Consider the following 17242-nt stretch of genomic DNA (forward strand, 5'->3'; position numbering starts at 1 on the left):
GATAACGGAGTGAGTTGTCTATTATTTTCAATGGTGCCCGCCATATACTCAAATTCCACAAAGTATGCACTAAACCAATAATTCAACAATGCAGGTGATAAAACAGGAGTTATTTTGAGACATACATTTTGCCCAAAAAACCCATTCCAAAATATCAAGATTCCTAGCCTTTATGCTATAATTTTCAAAGTTATATGTCATAATATAATTACAAAATAAAGAAATAATTAATTTCAAGCACAAGCTAAGATTCCAAAACATATGAAAGCCGATTCAACTCAGCCAATCAAAGAGTCAAGCAAATAGAACCAATCAGCCAAACGGGGAAAAAAAGAAACAAATATATGCGTGTGTGAGTGTGTGTGTGTGTGTGTATATATATCTAGGGTCTCTTTATTTGATTTGAGTTACCATAAAGATTGTAGAAAAAAGGCGATCACGGTCTCTAACTCATCCGAGGCGGGACCGACTGGAAAAGAACCGAACTCAGTGAGTCAGATCGGAGTGGCAGCTTTGTGAATATAAACGGCAAAGAGAGCTGAAAGAAGATGATAATTCGCAGAATACAAAGTTCTGAGAGAGGATTCTGATTTCCCTTTTGCCCTCTTCTCTAGAGGTTCTTTCTTTCTTTCTTCCTTTTTCTTGGTCTCTCTCTCTGTCTTGAAGAAAATGAGCTGTGGATGGATTTTATATATTTACAACACACACGAAAAGCAAGTTTCAGCTTCTCTCCTGTCTCCCTGTTGTTTCTCTCTCTCCCTCTCTCTAAATTTTTAATTTCTTTTTTTTAAAAAAATAATTTTTAATTTTTTTCTCAATTTATCCGCGCGGTGTCTAAAGTGAGTCAGCTGGGATCCGTCGGAAATGGAGGGCTGGATATCCTCAAAGAAAAACCCTTGTCCAATTAAATTCATGGGATTATGATTGACTTGTATACGACTTGAACTATTGTCGACTTAAATTTGACCTATATTATTAATTACAAATAATTAAAATAAAATTAATATTTGAATTTTGATATAATATTGATCTTTAGTTATTACAAAATAAATATTGTATGAAAATTTTATTTGCAATCTTGCTTATCGACACACCCGACACATTATTATTGAAGTATAAGATCTAGTTTGGATACTGATTCAAAATATCATTTATTATTTTATTATTATTTTTTACCTACTTTTTACCATTATTTAATATATTATCATAATTTTTTCACTATTATTCATAAAATATCTGAAAATATATTATTACTCAAACGCAACTTAAACCTACTTCCATAAGTGTAAGACTTTATTTTGCAACAATATATGATAAAATTGAGTTTGATTAATAAGGGAGTTTACAAAATCTAGTTAAGCCATGATGAGGTCATGACTTTAGGCTATTTCTAGAAGAATAATCAAGCTTTTATTAGAAGTAAAGATAATCCATGATTAGAAAGCTTCCAATCCAATTAATTAATTTCATATGCCCAACTAAAAAATTGATAATAATCGTGTTTATAGCACCCAATGTCCATTTATATATTCGTGCTTATAGCGCGAGCTTTGTCTACATCTGTTATGTAACAGAAATTAAATAGAAAATTAATCATTTTTTAACTATTGGATTGCATTATAATTAATAATTTAACAGACGTTTTAAAATTCAAATTTTAAAATTAGACATTTTGATGCGAGTTACGATCAATAATAATTATTATGAAGTATTTCACGTAATAACGCAATAATTTATGGTCACAATTAATTTGGGATGGTCATGTTATTGATTTGTTCAATGGTCATGTTCACTTTTTCAAACTATAATAGTACTCTTAGCTCCCGTTTAGATTCAGAGATGAGTTAAGATAATTTTAGATGAGTTGAATAAAATATTATTAGAATATTATTTTTAATATTATTATTGTTTTGAGATTTAAAAATTTTGAATTGTTTATTATATTTTATGTGAAAATTAAAAAAATTATAATGATGAGATAAGATAAATTAAAGTGAATTTCAAATCCAAATAAAGCCTTAGAAAATGGTGTTTTGACTTGTTCTAGAAAAATATGTTTTAAATCGTCCTTGCGATTAAGTCTTGGAATCAAAATTGTTATTTTATTATATTCTGTCATCGCAATTTCCTATTTTTCGTTTTATTTTTCCAATACCAATTAAGATTGACTCATATATAATAAAAATCCAAACTTGATGCAAGTAAATAATTATAATCTCCATTTTTTTACCGAAATTTAACAAATAATATGTCAGCACCCATTGGTTTATATTTTTCGATCTTGAAATCACTAGGTTTATAAAACAAAAAAGTAAACCGACTCTGCTACTATGCCGCTGGGCGTGCGCTTAGTGTAAATTGTATTTTTTGATTTTTTTTTTATAGTTTTTAAACATTTTTAAATATTTTAAAAAATAAAAAAATAAATCAATACACTAATAATCACTTCTTTAACTGTTAAGTAGAATAAATAAATTTAAAAATAAATAAATAAATCTATGAACAGTCAAAATAAGAGAGCAAAACCATGGGACATACTATATTTTCCTTAGGACGTTACTACGTCCACAGAAGATTTTTACCGGTAGAAAAAATCTTCTACCGAACACTACAAATCTTTTTTTTATATATATTTTTTATCTTTTCTTTCACTATTTTTAAGCTATTTAAATATTTTTTTAAATAAAAAAATCATGTTTTCATTTAAAAACACTTACTTAATTATTAAGTAAAAACATAAAAAATAAAATAAATTTCGGTAAATTCAGCAGATATTTTTTGTAGGCATAGTGTTTTCCTTTTCCTTATGGAAAGTGGAAGTGAACGATATGCGGAGTTTTCTTCACTTTTTCAGACGCCAAGTGATCTTTAATATATAGAAGTGAAGCTGTAACACGTAATTGACTGCATCCAAAATTGAAATGGGATTAAAAAAAAAAAAAAATGAAGGTTGAGTGTAAAAGTTTAGGATATACATTCATAGAATTAAGGTTGAGTGGTTCTTACGCTGTTGAATTCAAAGATGCCACATAGAGGGTGTACAATTTTTTTAAATATGATTATTTAGAAATAAATTAAAACACTAAAATATAAAACTTAAATTCTAAAATGAAAAATGCTTTAGTTACAAGGAGTTTTATAAAACTAAACTCATAAACTGACGTGTTTTAATGTAATATATCATATTGTAAAAGTATTTTTATTGTAAAATAGATTTAACATATCATATGAAGTTACATCAGTTTACGAGTTTACTTTTATTCGTTAATCTCTTCATAAACTTAACAAATACCCTATGTTTACGATAGAGACAATATGGAAGATAAACCACATATTTGTTTAGAGTATTTTAGTAATTCGGTACTATAAGTTATCTTACAATAAAATTAAAAATAACAAATTTTGCAATAAAATAATTTTATCGTGACGTACATCTAATCACTTCATTTGTACTGTGTTTTCGTTAAACTCTTTATAAACTTGGTACTTTTTTATTTCTCTCTAAAATATGACCACAATCTGGCATATTTATGATATGAATATGCACCATATCAGTTAAGAGTAATACTTCTCATTATTATTTTTAATCATCATCTCCGTATTATCTCATAATGTGGTATTAAATGATTGAAATGCTACTTGTGATATTTCACTTGCAGGGTCATGATATGATGATGAATAGCATCTTTCATATAATAAATCAATAGCCAATCAGAAGATCAAACGAAGAAACCAAATATTTTATGGGATCAAATATGAAAAAGTTAGTAACCATTAAGTTATAACAACACAATTTTTTTTGTGTACACCCTCCACATGCCAATTACTTCAGGAATAGTCATAAAGCGATATGCTCTTGTCATCCGACACACTAGCAAGCCGACCAGCCCGAACACCGCTCCCTCCTGGCGGTCGAAATGCCACTCCCCAAACCAGGTCTGAATGATTACTCATTGTCTGCACAGCCGCCCTCATTGAAAGATCCCAAAGCCTCACGGTGGTGTCACTAGAGCCGGTGGCAATAGCTGCCCCGTCTGGGCTTACATCCACACTCAATACCCAGCTTGCATGACCTGACATGACTCCAACCAGGGATTTTCCTTCAGCATCATACATGTGCACACGTGTATCATCCGAGGCGGAAAAGAGTAGCCGTGGTTCAATGGGGGAGTACACCAGAGATCTCACAGGCATGAAGTGTCCTTCAAGGTGGTGTAAAAATTTTCCACGAGCCACATCAAAAATTGAGATAGTGCCATCCATTGAGCCACAAGCAAGTCGCTTCCCATCAGGACTCCAGGCAACTGATAGGACAAACTTCTTGCTGCCACTTTTATCAGAGGGCTTGGGACCGTCTGGACGAGGAATAGGTAGAGTGGCAACCAAGTCCCACGTGGCAGTGTCCCAAAGCTTGATTGACGCACTACCCCCACCAGCAACTGCTAGAGTGGAACCCTGAAAGGCAGTTACTGTGAGCACAAGTCTGCACCAAATATTCAAAATATGATGGACTTCCCAGATTCCACCCTTTTTTATTATGTTTTTTATTATGTATAAGTTATACGAATTTCATTAAAAGTGCAAAGGCCCAGTTTCAACTTTTAGCATAAGGAGTCATGTAAAGGAAAGAAACAAACTTGGTTTATCTTGTAAATACAAAGTGGCATGGGTTCCGAGTTGCCGCTTTTATCATACAGAGTTGTTAAAATGAAAGAAGCAAAACTTGGATCATCTTGCAAATACAAGGTGGCATATCTAACGTACAAGTTGCATGTGCAAACTGCACAGGAAGCCAATCATATTTGTTAAGCAGACAAAAAAGAATGGCAACATGGTTTCATGGCTACCCAATGCCCCTGACTCGGCTACCATAACAGCATGCATGCTGTTTAACATCATATTCCCTGATTTTCTCTCTCTCAGCTAGTCCTGAATTTTGAATATTAACACATTATCTTCTCTCCTTTTGCTATTTTCAATTGCACAGCAAGCCCATAATGTTCAAGTCTTCTAATGAACTGACATTAGCAGCCTATTAAAAGGAACTTATGCTCTGTGAAGTGATAGATGATTTGCATGATTGCATGAAAGCTAGCTTTGAGTGTTGTTATGTGCAAAAACTGATTCAAGTGAATGGGCTGGACTCTACACTCATTCTTCTAGTATCCTTGTTACTTGCATATGTACACATAAAATAAAAATACTAGCTTTCAAATAAAAATTATTTAGACATGTTCTCTTCATTCTTTTTTATGAATATCTAGGCCTGGCATGTGTTTTCTCAAGAATTTTAATAATGTGGAGCAACAAAACCTCTGTTCAAGGAAACCAAAACACAAACTAGAAAACAAATATTTATATTTAGATAGAATATGTTGATCTTCTATACAAAGTACAACTTACAGACACAACATAGAAGAATAGATGTTAAGCACAAAACAAGTACCATTTTTTTAATATAAATAAGCAAAAGAAGTGCAACCACAGAACATGACAAACAATTCCAACTTTTGAAGTCACTCTAAACTTCTAACTTGCCGATAGTGAAGGGCCAAGGCCAAGAATGGATTTCTAAGAAGCTGGCATTGCCACCGATTGGAATTCTAATGGTATGGAGAGAGGAGGGCTCCCAATATGCAAGTGTTTCTAAAGTTAGAAAAGCAAAGCTGAAATTCCTTACGAGCGCTTGGCAGATGCAGGATAGATATTTGAAAAGCCATTATACTTAATACGAACATATGATAAAAATTAGACCACGACAACAATCAACCAAGTCAATCCACGGTGCCTCTCTCATGAACTACTCGAGGTTAGCAACAAAAACTAAACCAATCACATAGCAAGTAATAAACTGACTCAAACTGAGTTCCTCGATTCCAATGAGAATGAAACATCAGAACCAAAAGCCATCATTGTAACAAGTAGAAGAAATTCATGTACAAGCTAATTGGAGAGAGAGAGAGAGGAAAAACATATTCAAGGCTCGGAAATATGAGATCGATTACAAGCAAATTTAAACACATAAAAGACCGACGCTCTGAGTCACTAAGCTTTCAACTTTCATAAGCCACCAGATAGCTCTTTTTATACAACACCCCGCCCACCAAAAACCATGACGAAAAATAAAAACGGATTTTTTTGTACGTAAAATAAAATTTTATTAAAACAAGTACTAAGGCATAGCTCAGGAGTATACAAAAGAGAACTACTAATAACTAACATTATTGAAGCTCAACACACGATTTGAAACAAAAAATAACGAACAATTCGATTTTACAGAAACACTAACGATTTCCGGGTATATCAGGACCAAGCCCACAAACTTGAATTAGGTTCAACAGGGCAAAAAATAAAAAGCATAAATCGAAACTTTAGCTGTTTTTCTGTTCAACCACTTCTCATAAACCAAAAGAAAAAATAGAGATAATTCTTAAGAAAAAGAAAGGGATAGTTGGTCCCATTACCTGGGGATTGAAGCGCAATTGCCAGACTTCAGATGGCGGAGCTTCGAGAGTAGCAATGGTAGCGTTGGTATCTACGTCGAAGACCCGAACAAAGCTGTCGAGAGAGGCCGAGGCGGCGATGAGGCCAGAGGGGTGAGCCGCCACGGACGCAACGCCGAGGCAGTGGCCCGTGTTGGTGCGCTCCGGGACGAGTTCGTCGGACCTCCAGAGCTTCACAGTCTCGTCCAGAGACCCGGTGAGTAGAAGGGCACCTCTGGTATCGGTGGCCGGGACCCACGTAGCCGCCCACACCGACTCATCGTGGGCGTTCTCGACGGATTTCAGGCCTGCAAGCTTCATTTTGCCAGTACGAGCACCGACGAACGAACCCTAGTCCACCGTTCTTGCTCTTTCCTTTTGTCTTTGGTCTACTTTATTCACGTGCGGCGGACGTGCCTCTCTATTTTTATTTTTATATTTTTTTTACTGAGTAATCTCTCTAATTTTGGTTATTTATTGAAAAAAAAAAGTAAGAGTTCAATTATTTTCACAACTCTGTGGCATTTTTTATACAATAATTTATAAAAATAAACATATTTTTATAAAACTATCCTCAATTTAAAATATTATTATATAAAAATAACATATTTTTTATACAACTCGGTTTGATATTAAAATATTTTTATAAAAAAAAATATCATTTTCTTTCTTGCCACGCCAAGAATCTCATAGCGCGCGCAGAGAGAGAGTGTTGTGTGCAGCAATACAGTTAAACAAATAAAAGAAAACTTGGTTACTTGGGAAGAAAAAGTGGCCGAAGAAAACAAATAAAAATGAATTTTTCTTAAAGTGGCAGAAATTGGGAATCCGAATGGTGTGAAAAGTAGACTGAGAAGAATTCTTTTCTTGACATTTGTTATGCTTTTTCTGTACTCACAATATAATAGCATAGTAAAATAGAAAGATAACATATGATCACAGGTGAATGATGATAATAATGGAAGCTACAGTATTTCCATTGATGATAACTTGAATTTTCAAGGAATTCAAAATCTCCTACAAGAAAATGATAAATTAGTTCATATTTCACATAAGGAAATTACCGATTTCCCTTTCCCCCCTTATTTGCATGATCCTAATCAAAATACAAGTAAAAGACATAAAGGCCCCTACAACCCAGCCATTAAGCACATCGTTTAGAACCATTAATCAAAATTACAGTGTTTTACATTATTTTCAACTAAAAGCAAGTAACTAAATAGTAGCTTGAAATGCCCCAAATTCCATTATGCTCCTCATTTGCCCTAACTTTCTTCGATATCTCGTCTTCCTAAATTAAGCCTTCACATTTCTTCTTCCTCTTGTCATTGACCCTCACTCAGCACCTTAACAAATCCCCCACACTTAGAAGACTTTGCCCACAAGATGTGGGTACAAGGCTCTGAGATCTCAAAGTTTCTCCCAAGTGTTGTCTTCCATAGAGGCTCCTGTCCACTTCATCAAGACGTTGGTCACAACACGGTGGCTCTGTTGCCTCATAAGGCTCTCAACTATCTACTCAGGCTTAGGTAAAACTTCCCCTTTCTCGTTTGTGGATAGTAGAGTAGGCAAGATTTAAACTTTCGCATCGATTTTTTTCTTCAAGCAGGACACATGAAACACAGTGTGGATCTTGTACATCGGTGGGAACTCAAGGCGGTACGCGACGGATCCAGTCCTCTAGATCACTTGGAAGGGCCTATGAAACCGAGGGGCCAACTTCAAGTTGTGGCCAAGGAAACAGTCTTCTGTTGGTAGGGCTGAAGACGTAGGTAAACCCAGTTACCTATACCAAACTCTCTCTCAATTCTTTTCCTGTCTGCAAATAATTTCATACGGTCTTGAGTTGATTTGAGGTTTTGCTTTACAAGTTCCAATATTTGTGATCTGTTTCGTAACACCTTATCCACTGCATTATTGTTTGAGGTCCTAGGTATGTAAGAAATGAGTCTTGGGGGAGGGTACCCATACAAAGCCTCAAAATGTGACGGCTTTGTTGAGCTATGGTAGCTCAAATTGTAACACCATTCGGCTAATGACAGACACTGCACCCAGATCCTTGGTTTATATATAACACCTCAGATAACCCTCCAAGTTTTTGTTCAAAACTTCAGCTTGTCCATCACTTTAAGGGTGATAGGCAGAACTAAAGTTTAATGTAATCCCTTGTATTTCAAACAAATTTTTCCAAAATGAACTTAGGAAAATAGAATCACGGTCAAACACAATTATTTTGGAAAAACCATGTAGTTTGAAAACTGCATCCATAAAAACTTGGGCCATGTCTTGGGCTGTATATGGGTGTGAGAGGACCACAAAATGACCATATTTAGTAAATCTGTCAACAATAATTAGAATCACTGAGGCCCCATTTGAATTGGGTAGACCCTTTATGAAGGCCATAGAGATGTTTGTCCAAGTTTGCTCTAGTATGGGCAATGGCTATAGCAGCCCTGTAGGAGGAATATTTTCATATTTAACTGTTTGACACACCTCACATTCCTTCACCTACCTTTTAATATCCAGTTTTCATACAGCCCAGTAAAATTATCTTTTAGCCCACTAATAAGTTTTGAGGTACCATGTGTGGCCAGCCATCGGATTAGTATAGATATAATGTAGCACCTTTTTAATGAAAGGTAATCCCGGAACCAACATCAACCTTCCCTTTTTTAAAAGTAACCCTTGCATGATAGAAATTCCCTTAAGAATCTCCTGTTGTGCCCCTACCTTGGCAAGAATATCTATGAACTCTTTGGACAGTTGGTAACTCAACTTCAATTCCTCTACCCAGTCTAGTTTTGGAAGTGAAATTTGAGTAAACACTGCTTTTACTGAATAATCACCCTTTCCTTTTGAGAAAATCAACCATTCTATTCTCTTGCCCCTTCTTGTACTCAATCTTAATTTCATACCCCATCAACTTAGTAAGCCACTTTTGCTGTGCTTCCGTGCCTACTCTTTGTTCCAGTAGAAATTTCAACGCTTGCTAATCAGTTTTGACTATAAATGATTGCCTCAACAAGTAAGGCCTCCACTTTTGGACAATCGTCACTAAAGCCAACAACTCACACTCATAGGTGGATAAGAGAAGAGCCTCCTCCTTCAATACTTTGCTTAGAAAAGCTATAGGTGGTCCAGATTGCATTAGGACATCTCCTTTTCCCGTACCACTAGCATCGCACTCAATGGTGAAAGGGCGAGTAAAATCTGGAAGTTTCAACACTGGGGGCTGAGTAACTACTTCTTTTAGCCTATTAAGGCCTGTTCAGCATCTGACTTCCACCCAAAATTATTCTTTTTAAGCAAACTGGTCAATGGAGCTGCAAGCAATCCGTACCCCTTAATGAATTTTCTGTAGTAGCCCGTTAGGCCTAAGAACCCCCTCAATGCCTTAGTATTATTTGGTGAGGGCCAATCATTCATAGACTTAATTTTATTCGGATCTTTTCATGAGATATGATGTGCCCGAGGTAATCAACCTCCTCCACTCCAAAGAGACACTTAGACAACTTTGCATAATGTTGGTGTTGCTGCAGTACTTCCAACACCTGTTTTAAGTACTGTAAGTGCTCATTCCAGCTCCCACTATACACCAAAAAGTGGTCGAAAAACACTAACACGAAACTCCTTAAGTACTTATTGAAGACTTGGTTCATTAGCCCTTGAAAAGTGAACGGGGCATTATTAAGCCCGAAGGCATTACCAAGAACTTGTATTGTCCTTCGTGAGTTCTAAAAGTAGTTTTCTCAATGTCCTCAGGTACCACCTAAATATGATGATATCCTGACTGTAGGTCTAGTTTTGAAAACACCCTCGCCCCACACAACTCATCCAATAATTCATATATCACCGAGATAGGGAATTTATCTTTTATTGTGTGCTGATTTAGTGCACAGTAATCAACACACATGCGCTAACTACTGTCAACCTTACGTACCAGCAGTACAGGTAAGGAAAATGGGCTGGAACTGGGCCTAGTCACCCCTGCTTTCAGCAACTCTGCCACTATATTCTCTATCTCAGTTTTTTGGTAATAGGGGCAGCGATATGATCGATTTGAGATAGGTGGGGTACCCTTTTTTAACACAATTTTATGGTCATAGTTCCTCACCAGAGGCAGCCCTTCGAAGTTCGGGCTCCTCAAACACCCCCTTAAACTATTTCAATAGCTCACTAACTTCAATGTTTTGCACAACCACATTTTATACTTTTTTCTCCACTTGAATCTGAAGCAAAAAAACCATTCCCTTAGTCACCGAGGCCAACATTGCCTTGTTACTACCCTCAATAGAGATTGGTTGGGGTTCCAAATCTCTAAGCTCCACCTTATGACCATCTTTTTCAAATTGCATAGATAATTTTGAAAAATTCCATACAATGGGACCAAGTTTTTCCAACCAATTTACCTCCAATACAATATCACACCCTCCCAATTCAATAAGATAAAGAGAGGGACATAACTGTATACCTTGCACTTTTAGGGGCATCGAGTCACAATGGCCTTCACTTTGAATAATTGCTCCATTTGCCACCCTCACCTGCCAATTTACTGGACTGATTGGTTTTTAGATTAGCTCTTTTAGCTACTGTTAGATCTAGGAAACTGTGTGAGCTTCCCGAATCTACTAGAATCACCACTTATTCATCATTAACCCTTCCTTTCATTCTCATAATACTCGGGCTAGGGGTTCCAAAAATGCATTTAAGTAAATCTCAGGATTTACTTCCAACTCTAGTAAGCATTGAGTTGTCATCCTTTGATTGATCTCCTTCTTCCCCACACTCGGTTTGCTCCTCCTCCATGTTCTCATAACCTTACAATAGGTAAATTTTGGAGGACCTACAAATATGACTCGAGTTCCATTTCTCATCGTAATTATAACATAAACCCTTCTGTCGTTTCTCATCCATTAAGGTCGAGAAAATCTTCCATGTAGAAATGAATGGTTTAGTCCACTTACTACTGCCTTCAATGGAATGCTCACCCCCAAATGATGGCCTGCCTACCATGGGTAAAACACTCATTTCTCCTCATATTTTCAATCCCTTTCATGTGCTAAGAATGTACTCTTCTTGAATCTTAGCGAGTCCAAACACTACATTTAGACTTGTAGGATTAAACATCTTCAATAGGAGCCTTATTTCATCTTTCCAACCACTGATGATACAACTTAGTTTGTGCACATAGAAAAGGCCTTTGAGCCTGTTTGAGAGCACCTCGAACTAAGCTTTGTACGCAGCCATAGTGGAGGTTTGTTTAAGCCTTGCCAAGGCTTCCATCAGTTTGTCGAAAGCTATCGGTCCAAATCGAATTAGAAGTGCCCGTATAAAAGTTTCCGAGTTGGTGAAATGACCACTGTCCCAAGCATCCTAGTACCATACCAGTGCCTCACCATGCATATGGTAGGAAGCCATTAATAATTTTTGTGATGGATGAGTTTGGTGAAAATCAAAATAATGATTGACTTTAAATACCCAACTTGCTGGGTTTTCTCCTTCAAATTGTGGAAAATAAAGTTTGACTCCCTTGGTTAATGCTCTTCTTTGCTCATTCCTCTCACTGTCTCTATTATTTCTATTTTCAATAATTTGCTGGTGTTGATGCTCCCAGAGTATACGAAGCTTTTCAGAAATCTGGTCCACTCTCTCAGCTAGTTGCTGAAGGGCATACTCCTGGTCTTCAGCCTTGCGCTACTTGTTCTCCTATTTGGATTTGGTGTTATCACTCATGGGCACACTAGTTGGGTGAGTTTCTAGATTGGTAAATGCAGTATGGCTTCGGTTGATGGTGGATGGAAGGGAAGGACCGTAAGCTCCAAAGTACCACTTGTTATGCTTTTTCTGTACTGACAATGTAATAGCATAGTAAAATAGGAAGGACAATACGTGACCACAGGTAGATGATAACAATGGAAGCTACAGTGATTCCATTGAAGATAACTTGGATTTTCAAGAATCCAAAACCTCCCATAAGAAGATGACAAATTAGCTCATATTTCACATAAGGAAATCATCGATTCCCTTTTCCCCCTTATCTGCATGATCCTAACAGAAATACAAGTAAAATACATAAAGGTCCCTACAGCCCAGCTATTAAAGCACAACGTTTAGGGCCATTAATCAAAACTACTGTGTTTTACATTATTTTCAACTAAAAGTAAGTAACTAAAATAGCAGCTTGAATCGACACCGCATGCCCCTTTCCTCCCATGCACTGTTTTGACATCCCCTTTGAAATGCCCTAAATCCCCTTCTGCTCCTCATTTGCCCTAACTCCCTTTGATATCTCCTCTTCCCAAATCAAGCCTCCACCTTTCTTCTTCCTCCACCTTTGAAGCCGATATTGGTTCCAACTCCGACTCTGAACTCCAATTCTGAAGTTTGACTTTCCGATTCCGTCGGATTCAGAATCGGAGTGGGTGGTCGGCCTGAGTTGGAGTTACAGAGGAAATGCATAGCATTACTATATAAGTACATTTTCTTTTCTCACAATCAACTGAGAGTTTTTAATAGAATTGAAACTTGCCACGTACTCAAGACAATTATCAGCAACTTATTGAATTGTACAAGCAACATTCCCAAATAATCTAAGATCTCTACATTTCCAAACTCCTCAAACAATAGTAAGAAAAGATGGAACTAAAAGCATATCAACTTCCATTAAATGCCACAACAAAATATCAAATCAAGTTTCAGCAAAAAGCAACTGTAAAATTTGACTACATTTAGAAACCCAAACTTGATTAACATAGGAGCACAAACACAATATATGTATAAGATTTTCAAATTGCAAATGATAGTGAGTACACAAACCATTAGATACAACATCTATTTTCAACAAATTCAACTTAGTTGCCAGGTTGTTATGACAAGCCCTCTAAGCAAAGTTTTTTACTTTATTAGGAAGAGACAAATTCCATAACTTCTGCCAAAACTCTAACTTCCTTCGTGAATGTAAGTTTTTAGTTCACCCATCATGTTTAAATAGCCCTATAGTAAAATGATACCTTGATTTTATAGAATACATACCATTTCTATTGCCACTTCAAACAAGCTTATCAATAATTCAAGAATGTAATGGAATATGATTAATCTTCTTAGCCACATAAGGAGGAAAGATATTTTTTTAGACCTTAACGAGAATATCCTTTATTGTACAAATACTCCTCCACACATAGGAATGATTACACCCAATATTTGACTGTAAAAAAATTGTATGTGGAAAGTAATTAGCTTTAAAAATCTTAAGCAACAAAGAATCAGAGTTAGTCAACAATCTCCACCCTTGTTTAGCAAATAAAGACAGATTAAAAATCTCCAGATTACGAAAACCCAATCCTCGATGCAATTTAGAATCACATATTTTTGTCCAACTAACTCAATGCAGTTTACATTCAAATCCATGTTGTCCCCACGAAAGTCTTGCAAACATGGTCTCTAATTCCTTACAAAATGAGTTAGGCAATTGAAAATAGTTAATAGTATAAGTAGGTAAAGCTTAGACTACTATTTTGATTTAAAGTTTCCTTCCTGCTTGTGATAGGAGTTTCTCTTTCCAATCTTACAATTTAGTCCAAACTCTTAACTTTAATTCTTGAAAAGTGACAGATTTAGATCACCCACCAAAAGATGGTAAACCCAAATATCGTTCATGCTATTGAATGGACTCCACATTCTAGTGATCCTTAACAGCGTTAACCACATCCTCACCAACATTTCTACTAATTAATAATTCTTTTTTTTTTCTAAATTTAGTTGTTGTCCAGATGCATTTCCATAATTATGTAACAAATGTTTAATAGCAGAACTTTCATCAATAGTAGCTTGACAAAACAACAAACTGTTATTAGCAAAAAATAAGTGACTCATTGTTGGAGCGCCATTACACACATTTGATCAATCTTCTATTCTCGGCATCTTGAATAAGAGCCCTTCAGCACAAAAAACAAATAAATAAGGTGACAATAAGTCGCCTTGATGCAAACTCCGTGAAGGGACACAAGTCGCCTTGAATAAGAGCCCTTCACCCCTTCTTTGCTTTCTTATTGAGTAGAAAGCCTCATAAGCAAGAAGAATATTATCCATGATGTGCCTCCCCGGAACAAAAGTACATTGACTAGAAGAAATAACTTGTGGCAAAATAACTTTTAGCCTATTAGCTATCATATTAAAAATTATTTTGTATACTGCATTGCACAAACTAATAGGCTGAAATTCTCAAATCTTTTCAAGCTTTCTTTTCTTAAGGATTATAACGATAAAGTTTCATTCAACTTAGAAAGAAAAATACCATGATTGAGAGAGGACAACATCATTTTAGGTACCAAATCTTCAAAAATATGCCAATACTTTTGGAAAAACATAAGAGACATCTCACTTGGACCAGGTGCTTTCAAAGGTTGCATTTGAAACAAAGATTTTTTAACTTCCTCAATAGAATATAGATGTAAAAGAACATCATTCATTTGATCAATGACTTAGACTGTAAAATGTCAATTACATTGTTCATGCCTCTCGGATTAGAAGAAGAGAATAAATCTAAAACATAATTCAGAACAACATTTTTCAATTCACCCCCTCCCTTCAAACTCCCTCCGCATTTTTAAGCTTATCAATAAAATTTCGCCTCTGTCTTTGGGATGCTTTATAATAAAAAAAAACTTGGGATTTTGATCCCCTGAATGTAACCACAAAGCATGAGATCTTTGTTTCCACATCATCTCTCCCTTTCTAATAACAAATTAATATCATATTTAAGCCTCTTGACTATTAGAGGTTTGTATTCGCAACTCATATAAACTCATTTCAACTCATCTCAACTCATCTCACTACTATTCATTACTATTCATCAATTGTAACTCACAAATCTCACTACTATTCACAACACATCTCACTAGTATTCACAACCCATCTCAACTCATTTTCGAATCCAAACGACACCTAAAACTGAGTGAGGACCAGTAACTACTTTATCCAATTCTACCCGTTTCTTAGCCAACTCTTTTTTAACATGACCAAACTTCTTGTATTTCCATACTTGTAAATTTTTACGATACAGAGTAAGACCCTTCTTTAAATTAATAGCTCATCAGTATAATTTTGATTGCCCCAAGAAGTAGAAATAATATCTTCACACCACTCAGCCCCAACCCAAATGGCTTGAAATAAACGTTTCCTACACCTCCGTGGTACACACACAAGTCCACTTGTACCAGGAACTAAACAATTGTGATCGAAATGTGCAGTAGCAAAATTACTAACCTTTGTAGATGGATACATGGCTAGCCATTCAGGATTTGCAAGAAATCTATCAAGCCTCTCATGTGTGAATGCATTTCCTTCCCTTATATTTGACCAAGTAAAAAAAACACCCTTTATGTTTAAATTTTTATAACAAGAATTCAAGACATCCCAAAAATCCCTCATCTGCCAATCAGACCGAAGTCTACCACCATTATTTTTAGAATTAGAAACCACCTCGTTAAAATTCCCAAAACAAAGCCAAGGACAACTAACAACAACAAATATGGATTTTACCAAATGTCAAACTTTATTTCTACACCCAAATTCAGGATATCCATATACAACAATCAAACGCCATTTACAATTTGTACTTAAATCTGAAAGCCAAGCATCAACATAATGTTTAGAATGAGATATGATTTCTAGTTCGATATCCTTACACCAAAACAAAACAAGTCCCCCTACTCCTCCCTTCACAATTAACAACAAGACAACCAGAAAATATAGAATTTTAAATTCTCAATTTTTTTAATAATTGATTTGGTTTCAATCGCAAAGACAACCTCGAAAGCTTCTCTTCACACTAAATCATGAAGAACACGAACTTCTCGTGGGTTCCTAAGTCCACGGGAGTTCCAACTAAGTGTTTTCATAGTTACCCCCATCGATAACACTTGGACGCCCACCAAACAATGATCATCTGAGGAACAAAGCCTTTCTGAATCAATCTGGGCATGAGTACCAATCGAAACCACAACATCATTAACAAGTTTTGAACGAATAAGAGAGAGCAACTTACTTGGAGCACGCTGGGGATAATTGTTCACTTTCCAATTCCAAAGACTACCCACTGTGTATGATGGAGTTTTCTCAAATGGTGTTGCACTGTTTTTCAATGAATTCAGCAAAACAATTGGAGAATTTGGAGAAAATGCTACACTAGTGGAACTTACAATCCCCTTGCCCTAAATCGAAACCATCTTGGATGATAGACATTTCTCAGTTAGGGTTGCAACACTTTGACAATTTAGAAAAAATGGTTTACTAGCATAAATATTAGTCCCCTGTCTTGTAATTGAAGCCCTTCTCTTAATTAAATCCAGCCCACAATCTAATAACATATCATTTGAAGACCTAAGCCTAGCCCAAGCTTTTGATATGTAGCTTGTAGTTTTCTATTCATCTTAGAATCATGCAAATACGTAATTGGAAAGCCACTGCCCGAGATAACCGGTTGTAACCGTTGCTCCAATGTCAGTATCTCAACATTTGAATTGATCGGTTTACCACCAATGACCACCTGAATGAAATTGACCAAATGCCTGAGATTTATCACCTTTCAAATCAGAAAAATAACTAATCTTAGCCTCCTTTCAGAATATCATCCAACTCCTATTTCGCACAAAAACCACCATCCACACGTAACCAAGCACCATATGAGAGCCCCTCATTCTCAAACTTTCTAGCAAAGCGATATCTTCTACCTCTCCAAGAGAACTACCAATCATACGTAC

The 17242-nt window shown here is 35.8% G+C and overlaps 2 protein-coding genes across 4 annotated transcripts in view; both read right to left on the reverse strand.

Annotated features, from left to right (window-relative positions):
• Positions 1-725, reverse strand: part of LOC121249885 (myosin-17-like) — a 31440-nt gene extending 30715 nt beyond the window's left edge. For 2 of the 3 annotated variants that reach the window (XM_041148725.1, XM_041148723.1), the window contains exon 1: positions 412-725. In XM_041148725.1, coding sequence (XP_041004659.1) covers positions 412-414 — 3 coding nt within the window. In that variant the 5' untranslated portion in view covers positions 415-725. The remainder of the gene's footprint in view (positions 1-411) is intronic. The other variant, XM_041148724.1, reaches the window with a different exon arrangement.
• A 2977-nt stretch (positions 726-3702) lies between these two features.
• LOC121250447 (WD repeat-containing protein VIP3) lies at positions 3703-6877 on the reverse strand. The gene is made up of 2 exons (XM_041149578.1): positions 6465-6877; positions 3703-4455 (listed from the first exon to the last, which is right to left on the reverse strand). The coding sequence occupies exons 1-2, from the start codon at positions 6801-6803 to the stop codon at positions 3829-3831; spliced, it is 966 nt and encodes a 321-aa protein (XP_041005512.1). The 5' UTR covers positions 6804-6877; the 3' UTR covers positions 3703-3828.
• Positions 6878-17242: the final 10365 nt, after the last annotated feature.

This window comes from Juglans microcarpa x Juglans regia, chromosome 2D, assembly GCF_004785595.1.
Source record: "Juglans microcarpa x Juglans regia isolate MS1-56 chromosome 2D, Jm3101_v1.0, whole genome shotgun sequence".
NCBI lineage: Eukaryota > Viridiplantae > Streptophyta > Magnoliopsida > Fagales > Juglandaceae > Juglans > Juglans microcarpa x Juglans regia.

Bases quoted from the DNA above. Each gene is read 5' to 3' on its own strand.
- LOC121250447 (XM_041149578.1), bottom strand. From the start codon at position 6,803: ATGAAGCTTGCAGGCCTGAAATCCGTCGAGAACGCCCACGATGAGTCG. The intron at 4,456-6,464 runs GTAATGGGACCA...ACTGCCTTTCAG, and splicing joins AATTGCGCTTCAATCCCCAG to GGTTCCACTCTAGCAGTTGC.